This window comes from Babylonia areolata, chromosome 3 (assembly GCF_041734735.1).
Source record: "Babylonia areolata isolate BAREFJ2019XMU chromosome 3, ASM4173473v1, whole genome shotgun sequence".
Lineage (NCBI taxonomy): Eukaryota > Metazoa > Mollusca > Gastropoda > Neogastropoda > Buccinidae > Babylonia > Babylonia areolata.
The window spans coordinates 38,369,341-38,389,842 of record NC_134878.1 but is presented as its reverse complement, the minus strand read 5'-3'; the positions used below and the strand labels follow the sequence as shown (position 1 = coordinate 38,389,842).

The 20,502-nt window shown below is 41.7% G+C and overlaps 1 protein-coding gene across 5 annotated transcripts in view; it reads left to right on the top strand.

Moving 5' to 3' along the window:
* The first annotated feature begins 2,139 nt into the window (after positions 1-2,139).
* Positions 2,140-20,502, top strand: part of LOC143279974 (general transcription factor IIF subunit 1-like) — a 153,967-nt gene continuing 135,604 nt past the window's right edge. For 4 of the 5 annotated variants that reach the window (XM_076584369.1, XM_076584368.1, XM_076584367.1 and 1 more), the window contains exons 1-3: positions 2,140-2,310; positions 14,489-14,593; positions 18,249-18,374. In XM_076584369.1, the coding sequence (XP_076440484.1) occupies positions 2,296-2,310; positions 14,489-14,593; positions 18,249-18,374 (246 nt within the window). In that variant the 5' untranslated portion in view covers positions 2,140-2,295. Of the gene's footprint in view, positions 2,311-14,488; positions 14,608-18,248; positions 18,375-20,502 lie in introns of all 5 variants that reach the window. The other variant, XM_076584371.1, reaches the window with a different exon arrangement.

Sequence of the window (20,502 nt, the reverse complement as noted above, 5' to 3'; positions counted from 1 at the left end):
CACACACACACACACACAGAGTGGCAGAGAGAGAGAGAGTGGCAGAGAGGGGGAGACAGAGAGACAGAGAGAGACAGAGAGAGAGAGTGGCAGAGAGGGGGAGACAGAGAGAGACAGAGACAGAGAGAGAGAGAGTGGCAGAGAGGGGGAGACAGAGAGAGAGAGAGAGTGGCAGAGATGGGGAGACACAGACAGAGTGGCAGAGAGGGAGAGACAGAGAGAGACACGAACACAGAGAGACACAGAGAGAGAGAGAGTGGCAGAGATGGGGAGACAGAGAGAGAGAGAGAGAGAGAGAGAGAGAGTGGCGGAGAGGGGGAGACAGAGAGAGACACAGAGAGAGAGAGAGAGTGGCAGAGAGGGAGAGACACAGAGAGAGAGACAGAAAGAGAGAGAGTGGCGGAGAGGGGGAGACAGAGAGAGACAGAGAGAGAGAGAGAGAGAGAGAGAGAGTGGCAGAGAGGGAGAGACAGAGAGAGAGAGACAGAGAGAGAGAGAGTGGCAGAGATGGGGAGACAGAAAGAGACAGAGTGAGAGAGAGAGTGGCAGAGATGGGGAGACAGAGAGACAGAGAGAGAGAGAGAGAGTGGCAGAGATGGGGAGACAGAGAGAGACACAGAGAGAGAGACTGGCAGAGATGGGGAGACAGAGAGAGAGAGAGAGAGTGGCAGAGAGGGGGAGACAGAGAGAGAGAGGGAGGGAGACAGAGAGAGATAGAGAGTGGCAGAGAGGGGGGTACGCAGAGAGAGAGAGAGAGAGAGAGACAGAGAGAGAGAGAGAGTGGCAGAGAGGGGGGGACAGATAGAGAGTGGCAGAGAGAGAGAGAGGCAGAGAGGGGGAGAGACAAACAGAAAATGAGAGACGGAGAGTGAGAGAGAGAGAGAGAGAGAGAGAGAGAGAGAGAGAGAGAGAGACTGACAGAGAGAGAGAGAGACTGACAGAAAGAGACACAGAGAGAGTGGCAGAGAGGGGGAGACAGAGAAACAGAAAATGAGAGACGAAGAGAGAGAGAGAGAGCGAGCTTTTGCCACCAGACTGAGTCGTGATGAAAAAGTCCGTGTAACAAGGCAGCGAGCCCACACAACAGCGGGCCCAATACACACAAGTCGCTGCTCAACTCTGAACGCGGACGGCTGTTATGAAGAGAACACATAACACATTCATCATTCCACAACACAACTTTGATCAAGCAGAAAGCATTAACAATCACAAATATATACATTCATCTGTATTTGATTGTTTTTGGATCTTTGTGAGAGGGACTATTGACACGGGGGGAGTATCGACACAGGGGAGTATTGACGCGGGGGAGTATCGACACGGGGGAGTATCGGGCTGACCCCATCGGGCTGACCCCCGGGACAGGTTATCGGGGAAGGCTATTTGAGATCCCTGTTGTAAGGGAAAGGTCATCTCACATCCGGAACTTGTGCTAAAGCTTATTTGACATCCTCGGTTGACTAGACAGTATAGTTCACATCCCTTTGATAATGGAGATATGAGAAAGGATATTTCACATGCGATATGTTCGAGAAAGCCTATTTCATATCCCTGTTGTACACAAGACAGGTTAGTTCAAATCCTCATGGTAAGGAAAAGGCTGTTTCACATGCACTGTATCTGGAAAGTCTTACATCATATCGTCGTAACACGGGACACATGATCGAGGTATTTCCACATTTTATGTGTTTTTTTTATGAGGTTTTGACCTGCATGATAGTGTATGTCTGGCGTGCTGTTGTCAGTATGTGCTTATATGAGGGGAGTGTAATTGGGTGTGTATGAATGTGGATGAATGAGACTGCGTGTAGCGGGAAGTGAATGGTGTCTTATCGTGCTTAAAGTAAGCTTATCAATTAAGTTGTACATTATCTTGTCTTAGTCATATTTTTTTTATTTGTGGAAAGTTCCGGCAGAAATATGGTTGCTGGTGCACAGAAGCTGGGCTGCTTTTTGTTTGCGAATAACTGTATCACAGAAGGACAACAACAACGAAAGGTCGGCATCTGTGGGAACGGAAAGAATACTAAAGAATGTGTTGAGAAAAGATAATTGCTCGTCCGAAGGGGTTTGACCTCCCCCCCCCCCCCGCCCCTGAAACCAGGGCGTTGGAGACTACGAGACTAAGATATTCAATTTCATTTAGTAGCCAGTTATGGCGTCACGGATGCGTGTTGGATGCATGCTGACAGACTGGACTGAATTCACTGTTGTCTTTTGCCCGAGAACTGCATTGGTGTGACGTCTCAGTTTAGATTTACCGGTGATGCAGATAGGAAAATCCTGCTTTTGACAATGGCGAATAAACCAGTAAGTATGCTAAACTTGAGATAATTATCAAACATTATTGACTTTAATTATCAGTTTTAGTGGTTGTACTTAATAGCAGTGGTGTAGGCAGTAGTAGTTGAAGAAGGGACTGGCATTTTTGCCTTTAGGCCTCGCGGCCTATAAACGTCCCCTCTGTATTAATATCTTTTTGGTTTGCATTGCATGCTTAATTTTAGATATATCAAAGCAATTATTCGTCAGTTTTATAAAACATGTTACTGAATTTTGGATCGCAGTCCAGAAAGTTCTTAAAACTGTTATTATCTTTTGAAAATTTAACTGAAGGTATAGCGAGTTTCACATGTTAACAACACGAATAGAAAAGTTATATTTTCTTTTGTTAGTACAGAATGGTTGAACAAATATTTTCCTTCAAAATTTCTTGTTATGCTTGATTGGCGAAGAGTAAAAAAAAAAAAAAAAGTTAGTATCAATGTCCTCAATGTTGTTAATAATTTTGTAAGTCTGTATCATATTTCCCCTAATCATACGTCCCTTCAGAGTGCAAATTTAAATACTTTAAATTAGTTTAATCTTTCTCCCTATGTCATATTCTGGCATACCTTCAGCATTTTAGTAGCTCTCCTTTGAACATTTTCAATAGCTATTGATTGATATTTCCATGTAGGATACCACACACCATTCCCATATTCCAAATGAGGTCTAACAAAAGCCTTATAAAATATAATTTCAAATGGTAACCTTATCTTTAAAAGTAAAAACTCTATATTTCCAATCATTTGGTTAGCTTTATTTATAATTCTCTGGATGTGAGCCCCAAAGGAAAGTTTGTCATCAAACGTCACTCCTAGATCTTTTTCCTCTTTACACGCATTTATAATTTGAACATGATTACCAGTATTCATTGTGTAGTAATAACCAGGGTTTTGTTTGCAGTATGCATAACCTTACATTTTGATATATGATGCTGTGCCTAAATGTGCTCTAAACAAGTCTCCAACTATATGCATGCACAAGTTTCCTTCTAGTATACTATGCTGACCACCACTAACAATATTTTGAACAGTATAGGGCTTGAGAAGATGACGTCATGTGCGGTGCATTGTGGGACCGGGCGTCACTTTGTTGGTCACAATGAATGTAAACACACTCAAACCACGTGATTTCTTCCCTTGCTCTGCCTTACTGACTACGATCATCTCCACTAAGATACTGAGCGATGCCAAATACTTGCTGCATTATTGGCTGTACAAGCCAAGGATGCCATACTGATTCGGGACCCACTCTGCTTGGCTTTTATTGAATTCCCAAGTTGAAAACTAAAGCAGGAAAGCAGGTTGAAAAATTGACAAGACAAAGGAGGCAGGCATGGGTCGCAGCTATCCAGTGTGCCACAGTGACATTTGCAAATACCAGTGAACATTTGCATGTTTGTTCAACTTCAAGACATTTCCATGGAGATAACAATGTTGTTAGCTACGAAATAAAGTGAATTCTCAAGTGTTCTCCCCCAAAAGGCTAGTTATCATTACATGTGTTGAAGCTTTGGCTTACACAAGCTTTTCTAGTGAATTCTGACCCGCGTTTAGATGAAGGCCCACAATCTGTTGGTTTATCAAATGGAATTAGCAACAACAACAACAAAAATTCCAACTGACAATACTTGAACTTATTTTATTTATCTGTGTCTGTTAGTGTTAGTTTCACTGATCAGTCTTGACCTGTGTCTGTTACTGTCTTACTGTTTCATCAGTCTCGACCTGTGTTTGTTACTGCTATTTTCATCAGTCTCGACCTGTGTCTATTACTGTTAGTTTCATCAGTCTCGAGTCCGGTTCCCTTCTGATGAACAAAGGAGAGAGAATTAATGTGGGCCGTGGTTGTTGCTTTATCAGTGTCATTGTGGATCTTACTCAGGAAATTTGGAGCACACTGTTTATATATAATCACTGTTTCAAAGAAAACCACAGAAAACTGAAACAAGACGTGTCTTCAGATCAGTGTATAAGGTGAACATCAAACTGGATGTGCACACACACACACACACGTATACACACACACACTGATGTGCACACACACACACACACACACACACACAATGACACACACACATTGATGTGCACACACTCACACACACAGTGTGATTGACTGATGTGTGCACACATGCACACTGATTGACTTATATGTGCACACACACTCGCACGCACACACACACTGATTGACTAATGTGTGTACACACAATGACACATATAATGATATATGCATGTGGTTCGTCCGTCGGGATTGATGAGGACCATCTAGTCATCCTGGGGGTGGGTGGGTTGGGCTCTGTGGGTGTGCAGATGACTGGTCAGGCCAATCCACGCCCGGAAGGTTCTGACGCAGTGTGGACAGGGGATGGTGGTGGCTGTTGGGGACTTGTTGACACTGCTTTTTCTGGCCTGTCTGCATTGCTCTGCTGCATTGATTCTGTTGGCCTCACAGGATTTGGCGCCTTTGCAGACAGCTGAACGCCACTTTGGTCTGTCCATTGCATTCAGCTCCCACATGTTGTGGCTGATGTTGGAGGCCTTCAGAGAAGCTTTCAGAGTGTCTTTGAAGCGCTTCTTTTGGTCTCCATGGGAGCGCTTGCCATGTTGGAGTTCGTCGTACAGCAGTTTCTTGGGGAGCTGGTGGTCTGGCATGCGAACTATATGACCTGCCCAGCGCAGCTGGGCCTGCATCAAGATGGTGTAGATGCTGGGCAAGTTTGCACGAGTGAGCACCTCTGTGTCAGGGATCTTCTCTTGCCACTTTATGCTGAGAAGTTTTCTGAGGCTGGTGGTGTGGAAGTGGTTCAGCTTTTTGGCGTGGCGTTTGTAGACCGTCCATAATTCACATCCATAGAGCAGTGTGGTGAGAACTATGGCCTTGTATACTTTGAGCTTCATCTCCAGGGTGATGCCTCTCCTGTTCCAAACGTTCTTATTGAGTCTGCCGAAGACAGCGCTGGCTTTGGCAAGTCTGGCATTCACCTCATCGTCGATGACAACTGTGCGAGAGAGTGTACTGCCCAGGTATGTGAACTCGTCCACTGCGTTCAGTCGCTGCCCGTTGATGAAGATGTTTGGTTCAACGTAAGGCTTTCCTGGAGCTGGCTGGTGCATCACCTGTCTTTTTTGTGCTGATTGTGAGGCCAAAGTTGTCACAGGCAGCAGAGAACTTGTCAACAATGTGTTGCATGTCAACTTCGTTGGCAGCGTTGAGAGCGCAGTCATCAGCAAACAGGAAGTCGTTGACGGTGTCTGTCCTCACCTTGGTTTTTGCTTGAAGCCTCCTGAGGTTAAAGAGTGAGCCATCTGTGCGGTACCTGATGCCAATGCCTATGTCAGCGTCTCTGAAAGCATCTGTCAGCATGGCTGAAAACATGAGACTGAACAGGGTGGGGGCAAGAACACACCTTTGCTGGACTCCGTTGGAGACCGGGAATGGTTCTGAAGTCTCTCCGTTGTCTTGGACTCGGGCCAGCATCCCATTGTGTAGTTGCCGTATGATGGTGATGAACTTTCTGGGACACCCGTACTTCGCCATGATTCTCCAAAGGCCATCTCTGCTAACAGTATCGAAGGCCTTGGTCAGATCGACATAGGTGAAGTAAAGGTCGGCGTTCTGTTCCTGACACTTCTCCTGGAGCTGCCTGGCAGCAAACACCATGTCGATAGTCCCGCGTTCTTTCCGGAAGCCACACTGGCTCTCTGGTAGGAGACCTTGCTTAAGGTGCGTTATGAGACGGTTGAGTAGCACTCTGGCCAGAGTCTTGCCTGCGACGGACAGCAGGGATATTCTACGATGGTTGTCACAGGCCTGACGATTTCCTTTGCGCTTGTACAGGGGTATGATGGAAGCGTCTTTGAAGTCCTGTGGAACTGCTTCATGCTGCCAGATGAGCTGGAACAGCTGATGAAGCTTCTCAGTCAGCGCCATACCACCTTCTTTGTAGACCTCAGCTGGAATGGAGTCTGAGCCAGGGGCTTTGCCACTGGATAGCAGACAGATAGCTTTCTGGGTCTCCTCCAAAGTTGGAATGGCATCCAACGACTCACTGGGGGAGTCGGTCGATGGCTTCATCATTGATGGTGGAGGGGCGGTTCAGTACGCTTTCAAAGTGTTCAGCCCATCTCTCAAGGATCCCATCCTTGTCAGTGATCAGGGTAGAACCATCAGCACTGAGGAGTGGAGCAGATCCGGAGGTGGTGGGACCATAGACTTCTTTCAGGCCGTTATAGAGGTTCTTCATGTCGTTCCTGTCTGCAAAGCCCTAGATCTCATCAGCTTTGTTGCTCAACCAGGAATCCTGCATCCTGCGCTGGGCAGGCCATGTAGTTCTCATGGCAGACCACCGGCTCCCCAAGAAACTGCTGTACGGCGAACTCCAACATGGCAAACGCTCCCATGGAGACCAAAAGAAGCGCTTCAAAGACACTCTGAAAGCTTCTCTGAAGGCCTTCAACATCAGCCACGACACATGGGAGCTGAATGCAATGGACAGACCAAAGTGGCGTTCAACTATCCACAAAGGCGCCAAATCCTGTGAGGCCAACAGAATCAATGCAGCAGAGCAATGCAGACAGGCCAGAAAAAGCAGTGCCAGCAAGTCCCCGACAGCCGCCACCATCCCCTGTCCACACTGCGTCAGAACCTTCCGGGCGTGGATTGGCCTGATCAGTCATCTGCGCACCCACAGAGCCCAACCCCCCCACCCCCCGGATGACTAGATGGTCCTCGTCGATCCCGATGGACGAACCACACACAGGGCTCGACATTAACGATTGCCGACTGCCTGGGGCAAGTAGATCATCGTGTTGGGCAAGTATTGCCCTTACCGAACTTGCCCGACCAGGCAAGTTATATTTTTCAAGACTAGCATGTTTTGTTTTAAAAAATATCCATCACGCTCCCGATACCGATCGTCTGACACTCTTCCTCCACCAGACATGTTTGGTGTCGACTGTGACAAGTGGTTACTGGAAAAAGAGAGCTATCATGCAGCTCTAAAAGGTGATTTACCATTGGTTGCTATTTTTGGAGAGCCAATGGTAATTTTTCTTAAGAGTAGTTCATCTTCCGTCCATCACAGCTAAAAAAAATCACGTCGCAACGTACTCTAATGTTGTTCCACTTTTAACAAAAAACAACAACAGAGTTTGTTTCTGTGACAGACCTGTTTACCAGTACCATTTTGGGGGTAATTTGTACATCATTTTGACTTAGAATACACCAGTATGCGAAAATAGATTTCAGTACGACTTACGAGGAAAGAGAAAATGTTTTGGCCAACCAGTTTTCTGGTCCACAACAACAAAGTGGAGAGTTCTGACGCTGCTTGCGTCTTTGGAGGAAAATGAAAAGTTCATTGCTGGCACCTGCCCTTTGGGTGTTACATGATAGCCAGCCAGGCCTGTCCGTAGTCAAATAGGCCAGGGAATTTAGATTTAAATTTGCGTTAGGTCAAAATGTCTGCAACAAAACCGTTCTTTTTACGATAAGATAGAATAAATCATACTGATCACACTGATATAAAGTTGACCACTATAGGGTAGCGGGAACATAGTAGATTTTGATTTATAATGTCCAGAATTGAATATTTTTTATTACTTCTGCCAGTGTGAGAGCGCCTTACAAAGATAGGCCAGGAAATTTAGATTAAAATTTGCGTTAGGTCAAAATGTCTGCAACAAAACCGTTCTTTTTACGATAAAATAGAATAAATAATACTGATCACACTGATATAAAGTTGACCACTATAGGGTAGCGGGAACATAGGTAGATTTTGATTTTTAATGTCCAGAATCGAATATTTTTATTACTTCTGCCTGTGCGAGAGCGCCTTACAAAGAGACGCAAGGCAAGCACAGGCGAAGGTTACGCAAGCGCAGTATAAGGGGTCGCCAGAGGAAAGCGTTCAGCGCGGTACAGTACATGTGACTGACTGCTGCCGCGCTGATGCTGACTTGTGAGCAGGTCACTGAATCTGAACAGTAAGCTAGGAACAGAGCTCTTTCGGGTCAAAAGGAAACAAATATTTTCAGTTTCATGTATTTTAGAAGACGCAAATCCGCTTTTATGAATGTTTTCCAGTTTCCTACCATTCATGACATATCATAAAGAATGAAATCAGTATTATACCGACTGCAAAGGTGAATTTACTAAGGCAGCATGGGATCATTTAGTTCGTAAGTACAATTTTGTTGATATTTTACGCAATGCACAACTTGGATATACTCCATGCTCTGCTTATTAACTTGTAGAATATAAATATCTAAATATGTGTTAACCCGTTTCGGTTTCAATGAACATTATCGGCGCTATGTCCAGACAATAAACTGGGAAAGTATGGAGGGCAGATGATGGCAAAATTGAACATCATGTCTTGATGTGAAAAGAACGGTATGAAATAACATATTTTTCTTTGGAAATGAAGCGGTATTTACAAATGTGACTCACGAACCCTGGCGCAGTAGACGTCGATTTAGCGTGGGATATAAATAATAATCATAATGATAACAATGGATCATAAATTTTATTAATGATTATGTAAAACGTTCTTGTAACACGTGTAACATTGAATCCAAGTTACCTAAACTAACTTTCCCGACGCAGATGTTTGAATTACTGGATTTAAAATAATGATAGTAATGAATCTATCATGCGATCCTTAGCCAGTGCAATGCATTCAAACAAAGCCTGTGCAAAATTATGTATTTTATTAATGATTACCTAAAACCTTATGACATATGTAACATGGAACCCAAAATACCTAAACTAACTCCCAACCCTGGATGATTTTATTTTTCAGAAACACTGCAGGCACTCCATTTTCACATCAATTCTCCCCAGTGTTTAACTGTTTAAAGTACTACCGTTCATCTTATGAAATGGGAATTGTATAATTTATATCACTTGACAAAAGTTTTCCTCTTTATCTGAAGAATTGTGATCAAAACACCGGATTCTTTGTATCTTTCTATTCAGTCAATCAACAGAAAACTGATTAGCGTTATCCTCATAGTGAACAAATATGTAGGATTGCAGAAAAACAAAATGTAATAAAAGTAAGACTCTGAGAAAAATCAAAACCAAACAACAACAATAACAACAAACAACAACTAAAAATAAGGAATTTTATTATCTGCGTAAAGCAGAACCAAAGAACATGTGTTCCATGTCCGAATGTGACATCTGACTTCATCTCAAGCACTACTAAACGTGAAATGCTTCAAACTTAATTAATTTTAAAAAATTCATTCACAATCAATGTATACTTTGGTTTTTCAGAACTTGTGTGATGTAAAATGTGGCTGTTCTAATCAAATTTTGCAAAACAATAAGCGTGTAGGGACTGACATGTTTCGGATACAACAAATTTTTTCGTTCCACACTTCGTCTGTCTTGTGAACTGATAAACTTCATCATTTCGTGATAAAACTTCACCAGACAGCAAAAGCCAAAATCAAGGTAATTTAAGGGGGTGATTTTCTACTTTGAACTTTGTTGTTTGGAAATTCTGATGCAACAAGTCTTCAACTGAAAACAGTCCTACTGAACTACATGCGTTGACTTGGTTCGAAATCTTACGCCAGTATCCGTATATTACCGCATCTCGCCATGTGTCAGAAACAGTGATTGTGTCTAAACTTAATCAGATCAGAGATAAATGTACAAACAAACCATAACGACGACGAAATTAACATACACAGGTTTTTTTAATTTTAATTTTTAATATAGCAACCACGGGGTGCGAATGAACATATTAGAGATTTCCGTGTAACATATGTACATCTCACACGCTGTCGAAAGCAACACATTCTCTGAATCTGTGTTCAAACACACACAATTGAAGGGTGTTTGTCAAACCGTTTTACGCTTTCCCGCGATGAATCCGCATGATTTATGTGGAAACAGTTCTAATTTTGTTTACATGTATATTTTTATTGGGTCGTTTACATGCACAGAAGTAACACAGAAAAGCGGAACTGAAAATTAATATGTGACGTTGATTGCATTTAAATAGTTGAATAGACCTTTTTTTTCTTCAGAAAATGAGTGTATGTGCTGCAGAAGATAGATCTGTTGACCACCTGTTGCAAGTAAAGAACGTGTAGTGTATTCATGAATGTGCTTGCCTTTGAATGAATAAAAATACGTCAAGAGGAACGGGTTGTTTACGTCTGTCACGTGGGATTTTTGCGTAATATTTCAAACTTAACGTACCATTTTTACTGATGATCATTGTTTTATTATCACAACGAATGAATATAGATCAGGTCTGTATGTACTGGATTTTAATCAGGTTTGTACTTATTTGTTTCTGACCACTTCATGTTTAGACACATTGCCATGTCACAAAATGGCGCTGAAAGTTTGGATGTTTTTAATAATTTTCAACACATTTAAGACACAAGAACAAACCTTATTCCCACAAAATTGTTGGAGACATTTCTCTAATGAATTGCAATTCTGATAACATGTGAAACATTTGAATAATCATTGTAAACACATGTTTATACTGAATCAGACTGAGAGACCCCCATTTCCAACAAAGTTCTGGAGGCTGACCCATTTTCATTTTCCAGGCAGTCTTTGCTCTTCATGACTATCTGATGCATTTCATTTTGCCACATTCATACTCCAGCTAGCCAGATACATTTTCTTTCCCACGCTAAACCGACGTGTCTACTGTGCCAGGGTACTAAAGAAAAAAATATATTTCATACCGTTCTTTTTACATCAAGACATGATGTTGGTCGATTTTGCCATCATCTGCCTTCCATGCTTTCAGAATTAATTGTCTGGACAGTGCTCCGACAATGTTCATTGAAAAAACCCTAGTTAACAGGTATTGAGATATTCATATACTACACGTTAATAAGCAGAACATGAAGTATTTCCAAGTTGTGCATTGCGTAAAATGTCAACATAATTGTTCTTACAAACTAAATGATCCCGTGCTGCATTTGTAAATTCACCTTTGCAGTCGGTATAATACCGATTTCATTCTTTATGAAATGTCATGACTGGTAAGAAACTGTAAAACATTCATAAAAGCAAACTTGCGTTTTCTACCAATTTAGTATATAAATTAAAAATTTGGTTTCCTTTTGACCCCAGAGAGTTCTCTTATTTTCTGTACGGTATCTGTCATCTGCCGCAGTGACCTACTAACGGAGGTATAGGATAGCATCAGCGCGACAGCAGTCAGCCACAAGTACTGTACCGCGCTAAACGCTTTCCTCTGGCGACCCCTTATACCGCGCTTGCGTAACCCTGGCTTGCTCATGCCTTGCGGGTCTTTGTAAGGCGCTCTCTCATGGCCAAATGTGTGAGAAATAATTATTAAAAATCAAAATCTAATCATGTTCCCGCCCACTTACAGCGGTCAAGTTTATATCAGCGTGATCAGTATTATTTATTCTATTTTATCGTGAAAAGAACGGTTTTGTTGCAGACATTTTGACCATTATTGTATCTGCCCTGGACTACAAGAGCCTGAAGAGGGCAACCAACATAGATGATCCGTGCCCATCTTCCTTCCCCCACCCCCCCCCACTCTTCCTCCACCTACACCTCACCCCTCCACTGGCAAGGTTGTCAAAATCACTGCCGCGCTAGCCCTTCACCACCCTCCCCTCCATTTCTCTGACCGTAATCTGCCTGCCTTTCTGTCTCTTTCAGTCTCTGTCTCTCTCGCTCTCTCTCCCTAGCATATCAGTTTTAAGGTCAAGTTGGCTAATCAAAAAGGAAACGGGCCATTCTGTAGAATCATAACTTAAACCAAGTTAACACAGACATGACCACCACAATCCTCCCCCCTTCTCATTCCTCCCCCTCCCCCCTAACTTTCTCATTGTCCCCTCCTCCAGACACCACCTCCCATATCGCAGACATGCTTATCCTTAACCCCCCACCCCCTCCTCCTCCTCACCCTCTCCCACCTATTAAATGGTCAGGCTGAGAATAGCAGAAAGGATGGAGGCAGGGTAGGGGGTCAAAGTCGAGTTTTGCTGAAGGGATCGACACATATCAAAGGACATTGTGGAAAGGTCCGTTGCTAAGCAACCTCCATGTTGATAGAATAGCTGTACCACCTTCCCTCTCTGGAACTGTGACCCTTCACCATCCCCTTTCACACGCACAACACACACACACACAGTGTCTCTCTCTCTCTCGCTCTCTCAGTGTGTGTGTGTGTGTGTGTGTGTGTCTGATGTCGGGTGAGAACAACTGAAATCCATCCTGGTGTGGCCATCCTGGCAAGTGAATTTTCAACAGTTGCCCTACCAGGCAAGTGAGAAACTGTAACTGTTGACCCCATGTAACAGAATCGTACTTTGATCTGTCATATCCTGACATTGTTTTTCTCACAGAGCAAATGCTGGCTTTTCTTTTTAACTCTGCATGTTGCTGTTTGCAGTGGAGGTTAAAAAAAAAAAATTCTGTGGCTGACAGTCAACTGCAAAAACATGCCAAAGGCAGTTTTTTGTCAAGTGAGTCTTGAGATAAAACTTGTTTTGGCTATTCAAAACAACAGTTATCTTTGGTGAAACCCAACAAAACAAACATCAGTGTGTGTGTGTGTGTGTGTGTGTGTGTGTGTGTGTGTGTGTGTGTGTGCGCGCATGCATGTGAGCATTTGGTGATGCATGTAAGTTTCTGAAAGTTGGGCAAGTGCAAATTCTGTCCGGGCAAGTGAATTTTCCAGTGATTTGCCCAACTGGGCTTGTGGGAAAAAAAGTTAATGTCAAGCCCAGCTGTATTGTGTGTGCATCAAATTCAAATGCATTGTATGTATGGCCACCAGAGTTTTCTGGTCCACAACAACAAAGCGCTGATATATGTCCACTTATTATTATTGTTGTTATCCTTTGAATCTCTTGCCTGAGATCAAGAACAATGGAGTCCTCTTCACTGATGATTGATGATGCACTTGGCGACTGATGGTGCAACATGGTTATAGTGGTGGCTGCTAGTGTTGCACAGTGTCAGGTATCCAGGACTCCTCCACTCATGCTGAGCCTGAGTGGAAAGAAGAGAATCTACTGGTAGACAAAGTCTTGGCCATCTGGCAGGCACCAGTTTCTGGCTACTGGGAAGGGGGGTCAGCATATACACCTTGCTGCAACTGCACAGCACTGGTGTAGATTTCACTGGTAGTGGCCCACTATGACGTGTTGTGACCACCCTCAGTGTATTGAACAAACACTCCAGGGTGCTGGTCAGTTAAGTCACAAACTGACTGTCTAAACTTTGCATGGAATGGAAGTCTTCTGTGCCATGCATCCTTGAGAGACCGCAGAAGAAACAATAGCTGTCACTGCAAGAGATATTCTGAGAGTATTAGTATATCAGAATTATTAGGTACTCCTTGGAATAGGACTAGGTGCCATCAATGATGTCTGACATGACGCTATATTCGGAGAGAAGACTCCTGGGAAAGGGATCTGTGATGGTATGGACAATGTCTGGTATATCTGGAGTAAGGTGCTCCTGGGGACAGGAAAACCATGGATGGTATAAGCGATGTCCGGTACAGCTGATGTCTGATACGTACTATGAGTTTATTTTAGTAATGTCAAAGAAGGCTTTTTGTTGGGAATTTATTTACGATGACAGTATAAGTGATGTCCATTGCAACCAGTGGCCAGTGTAGGCAGAGATACTGAATATGATATATATATATATATATATATATATATATATATATATATATATATATATATATATATGTGTGTGTGTGTGTGTATGTGTGTGTGTAAAACATGCAAACATAAAATCACAAACATACAATGTATGTAAATTACTAACTCACACTCACAGTAACTGTAACAGAGTATCTGGAACATACAAACAATTTATAGTGTGTATGTGGAAAATAACATCATAAAGATACAGTGTGTGTGTATGTGCATTTAAATTTCAAGTCATTTATGCTTAAATTGCTTTTTCTTTCGCATGTTCATGGAATATTTGCACTTGTAAAGTTGTATAGAAAGGGATTGTGTTTTGGTTTTTCTTTTTCTTTTACCAGGTTATAAATGGGTTCAGAATAACAGAAACACAGACTTAATTTTTTATTTTTATTTTTTTATATGATAATTTCATTAATGTAGGAATGAAATTGGTGAATGATGAATCATGAATGCTTTTTTGCTTGTTGCAGGGTCCTTCAGGCCTGGGAGGAGGGATGTCCATGAGTGTGGGTGCAGGAGTGGGGGCAAGTTTGGCACCTGGAGCAGCCAGCAGTACCACCTCACAAGAATACAATGTGCGTGTGCCGAGGTGAGGGATCAGTGGATTCAGTCCTATAACTTTATGATTCATTCATATGCTAATTTATCACAGAGACTGGGAGTATGCTTGGATGTGCATGATAGGAAAAGACATTACACTACAGATTCTCTGGAGACTGTTCCTTGATGTTCCACCGTGGACACTAATGGACTTCTTGAAAGAAGTGAACATTTTTAATCAGATTTGGGTTTTTTAAACTCTGGAAGATTTTTAAACTTTTAAAGTGAAAAAATTGAAGCAGTGGTTAGTTTATATTGTATTTAATTAATTCTTTTTTACCCTTGACTTGAAGTAGATGTTAACCTGGCGATATCCTGGAGATGGCCTTAGTGATCGGTGAGACTCTATTCTAACTCGCTAACTCTAAGCACAATAAATGCGCATAATTTGATTTTATTTGATTTGTGTGTCTGTGTGTATGTGTAATGTTTATTTTTGAAAAAAAAACTCTTGTGCATCACTTGTGAATAACCCATTATCTTAATATTTTTTCTGTATTGTTAATTCATTTTCCGTGTAGAAAATACACTTTTAGTTACCTTTGTCAGTTGGGAAATTAATCCAGATTTTTTTTTTTTTTACATCTACCTTTTTTTCTTTCCTTAAATTCCCCGGCAAATAGGATTCAGTTATTTGCCAAATTCCTTGGCAGGCTAAGGGTTAATTAATTTAAAGATTTTGTTTAGATCTGTCTGTCAGGTCTGTCTGACTGTTGCCTTCTGAAAATTCCTTGTGACAATATAAAAACCTATGGTGAACATTCTTTTCTCTTTGCTGGTCCTCATATCTGGAACAGCCTTCCTCATCATATCCATGCATCTTATTGTCTCCGCCTTTCACTCTTCAGTTCAATTTCATCTTTTTAAAACCTATCTGTAAGCACTCTCCGCTTCTTTCTCTAACACCATCCATGTCAGCTCACTTTGGATGCATGATGAACGAGAGAGGGAGAGTGGGGAGGCGGAGGAGGGAGGGGTTTTGAGAAAGAGTGGTCATGAATGGTTTATGTAATTTGTAAGTTTTTCTTTCATGTATAGTGCCCTGAGCTCTTGAGAGAGAAAGGGCGCTATATAAATGTACATTATTATTGCTATATTATTATTGTTATCACATCACCGATCAAAAATTGTGCCAAACACCAGTTGCCTTGTTGAAGTGGTTAGTGTCGCAGACTGACAGTTGGGAGGACACGGGTTTGAATCCCAGTGGAGGTGGGTTTTTCGACCTGTGGCCAGCTCCAACCCAGAGTTGAGTGTGCTATGGGCTTCAGTGGGAAGACTGTGACCACACAGTTGAGTATCATCCACTTCACGGACGCGTCTTTGGGTGTGTTGCTCTAATTTCCTGACCAACACTGCAAGTGTCTGTATCTCTCAGGCCTGGTTGATGCTGGGATATCATTATGACAGGCAGTGTAGAGTACAGCCTTGTCATGTAGTCCCAAATCTAAATGGACCTCCATATCAGCATCATCATCATCATCACCGTCATCCTCCTCCTCCTTCATCATCAATATTAAAAAAAAAAGAAGCTCCAAATCATGTGACCTGCTCTCAGTCTCATGGTGACCTCAGTTTTGATACCCCACCACATCAGTGCTTGTGAGTCTTCAGTGTTGGTGGATTCATGGGGGACATGGTGGCGGTCTCCACTCTGGGGGAGACGCTCACTCAGTCTGGCTCCAGGACTAAGCCATTATTGTCATTAGTAGGGGACTTAGTAGGTGGTGTTTTAAGTATGTTAAATCAGAACAGGCACTACCGAACACCACCAAAGTGACTCAGCAGCAGTGCAGAGTCTTCTCTGGTGTGTGCCTTCTGGTGACCTAACATCGATGGTTCCTTATGGACTGCCAGCACTGGGACTGTGGCAGATGAGCCTGGGTGTGGATGTGTTTGGGGGACTTGGAATGAGCAGCATGGGAGTAATGCCATTGAAGCGGTGCAGATGATGGGGCAGCAAAAAACAGCAACAAAAAACAAGTGTGCCAGACCTTCAAGCAGCACATTGGATGTTATGATCTGCAGACATCAGTTAAGCAAAGGAAGCTGTGTTGGTATGCCCAGGTAACAAGATCCAATGGCCATCTAAAAGAATCCTCTAAGGAACTGTTTAGGGACGGAGATGGAAAAGGAAGGGAAAAAAAAAAAAAGAAAAAAAAAAAAAAAAAAAGAAAGAAAAAAAAAAGATGCAAAATAGACAGGAAAACCTTTTTGCAGAAACCCAGACTTTGACACCCAGCCGACAAACCTGGAAGAATCTGAACTGTTTTGTGTGGCACCCCAATGACTCTTCAAAGAGTTGAGGGAGAAAAGTATTTCATTGAGTCAAAACAGTCTGAATCTTGTAGAAAATAGTATCAACACAAAAAGTTTTTGAATATGATTTGTGATTTTTTCATTTTCTTTTTTCGTCATATATTTTATATAAAGTTATTAAAGCCTTTGACTTCCGACCGCGAATATAGCCGCAGTTTACGGGTAACTGCATAATAATTTAAGGTATCCAGCCACTCAGTTGCATCGGCTTACATCCCTTGCAATATATGGCGAAGCCTTGATGAGTGTACAGAGCAATTTCTCAGTAAGTTCGGGCTGAATTTTGATGTGGGATTTTGCATTTTATAAAGCAAAAAGCTGTTGAGCATGTCAACATGGCTGCCAGAACGTACAGTACATAAGAGGTGGCTAGAATCTTATTTGATTTTCTGCACGTCAACGATAGCATCAACAAACATGTGATAGAAAATGAAAGTAATGTTCTTGTTGATCAACTGAAGTGATTCTGGTTATTTTGATGATGATTACATGCTACAAGGGGGTGGGGTCGTGTCAGAAGTGAGTACAGAAAAACCCCAATATTTTAGCTCGAAACTTTCATTTTGGGATTTTCATCTACAATGAAACCCTCCAGATGAAAGCTTCAAGCCAAAATATTGTTTACAGTGAGCTTTTGTGTTGTAATATTGTATGACAGTGTATGTGGGTGTTTGGGTAGAAGGGTGTGTGTGTGGTTATTTGTTGTAACCAGTATAGTGATTACTGTAATTGCTTGTTGTGTATGATACATTTGCTGTTATTTTAGCACTCTTTCCCTCCATAAAATGAACTTGAATTTTTTATCTTTTTTTCCAAAATATTCTGTGTATTTTTTTTCTTTCTAAAAATCAGAGTTATCTTCCCCTGATTGGGAGTTACCTCATCATGTCAACATTGAAGTTTTGATGATTATAATCTCAATTCATTTTCCTTTAAGAAAACATATACTTTTGTATACGTTTGAGCATAATTTTAATTTTTATGATTTTTTTTTTCAGAGGTTGGTGATTATTTTGCATAAATCAAAATAGTTCCGGAAGGGACAGGGCTAAGGAAACATACCTGTGCTTGATTCTCTGTCTGGTGTGTATGTGACATTGTCCTGCTACTGTCACTGTTGCCATTGTATGTTTACTGAAGATAACATTGCTCCTGTTGTATAAATTGCCATAGTGATCTGTCTGTTGTCTGTATATATGATATGTTTTTTTTCCTTGTATGCGCTTTAAAAAGTTCCGATAAGACCCCCCTCTCCTTCCCTTGACCCTGCCACCCACTCCTGGTATTTTAAGTTTTGTTTTTGTTCAGCAGGAATCACTTGTGAGCCATGAAGACTTAGTGCATATTATGCTGTTGTGTGCCAGAGACCGCAAGAAAAAGCTGTCCTTGATGAAATTTGCATCAGGCATTGGAGTGGATTTTGCAAAATTGGGCAATGTAAGTTCATGAAATTGTTGGAATATTCATAAACTTGGCAATGTGAGTTCATGAAATTGTTGGAAAATTTGGAAAATACATGTGCAGCTTTGTATTATCAAGACAGGATAGTGAGTTGTGCATACTCGAACTATGTAAAAGCTCAAGTAGGTGATCTTTATGGAATGTGTTACTAATACAAGTGACTTGTAAATTTTAATGTGACTTAACCAGAAAATTTTGTAAAAGAGTGCTCTCCCCTTGCTAGGGAATTTGAGGATTCAAGGTAATGAATCGAAAATTCTTGCACAAAAACTTTCTGAGATACAGAACGAAAGTGAACATTTATGAACAAAAATGAATGAGGATTCTAATCTGAGTTTTTTTTTCCAGATTGTTTTTAATTCCACCCCCACAGAATGACACCCAGAAAGAAAAGAAACAAAATACTCTAGCTCAGTAGCTGTAGATAGCATGCTTATTGTCTAATAAAAACTTGGAAATCGAAATTAGAATGGCTTACAAGTTGATGATAATGATCACATCACTTGCAGTCATGCAAGTGAGTAACTGTACTAGCAATGACATAATGTTGAATTGGTCAAGATAAAAAGTGTTCTTTGGGAGTGAGACTTCAAGCTTTTCTTACACCTTAGAGCATCCCCTTTTAGCAGAGACAGTGCTTTGATGATATTCCTTTCAGCCTGGTTGTAACTATTCTGACAAAGTGTCTGCTGTGCATTCGGTTTGTCTCTGTAAATAAACCAGTTAACTGATCAGTGACAAAAAGTGTGAAGAAAGTGAAAAACACCGATTCCCATCTATTGTCAGTAAAGCCTATATTTCAAGAAAATTGTGGATGATTGGCTGTTGCCAACCCTGGCAGTTGATCACTGTGAAAAGACAGTAAAATGAGCCATGCCCACTTACCACACCTTCTGTCTGGCCTTCAACCTATTGTCTTACACCACTCCTCTCTCTCTCCTCCCGCTCTTCTCAGATTATGTGAAAGTACCATGCTTTCGCTGTCAGTCATGGTCACTTGCTCAGAAATTGTGTCTGATTCGACAGATGGACTGAAGAATGAGTAGGATGTTGTCAGTTTCTTCACTGTCGTTGACATCACCTTTGAGTTCAAACCAATCACAAGACAAGACCGACCCATCTCTTATCATTATACTCATACATAATCATCAGCACAGCTTGCAGAAATGGGACCACTGTCTTCACTTGATGAAATATCTGGCGTCTTTTTGGCATGTGAGGCAAATCCTCTTTACACACGCATTCCAAGTTGTCCAGTAAGCAAATTATTATTGAGAAGAAAAAGGGGTCTTCCACCAGACGAATGCTCACAAAAATAGTATACTTATAATCCAGAGATACATTCATTCAGAGTATGTTTGTGTTTATTGTACCTAACTCTGATGAAAGAAAAACTGAAATACATGCAGGATGTAAACTGAAATACATGCAGGATGTCAGTGGATGTTTTACAGGCACTATGGCAACACTTTTTGCAGGACGACAGCTGGTGTATTATAGGGAAGGCACTTGACTGGTTAACTCAGTCCTGCCAGTTAGCTCCCCTGACTTTCCCCACAGTTGATCCATTTGTATAGGTGAGAAATAAAATCACCAAAAAACAAATCATTAATGAATTGAAAACTTCAAAACTGATCAGTAACATAACGTGTTAGTTGGGGACAAAATATAAAACTTCCTCCCTTCCTATGCTATCATACATTGAGATGATGAAAGTGTCCATATTTGTTTTTGAAATTTACACACAGTAATGACGAATCCAAGAAAGCACAAAGAGTTTGAAACATATTAAATTCAGAACATTATGTCGCCATGATAGGCTAGATAATTAGATTTTGATTTTTGATGTCCAGAATTGTATGTTTTTATTACTTCTGCCTGTATGAGAGCATCATGTGAGAACATGTGACAGTTACGCAAGCGCGGTGTAAGGGGTCGCCAGAGGAAAGCGTTCAGCATGGTACAGTACATGCGACTGACAGCGTGACTGCTGCTGCACTGATGCTGATTTGTGGGAAGGTCACTGCAGCAGACAACAGATTCAGAACAGAAAGCTAGTAAGAGAGCTCTTTGGGGCCAAAAGGAAAGAAACATTTTCAATTTC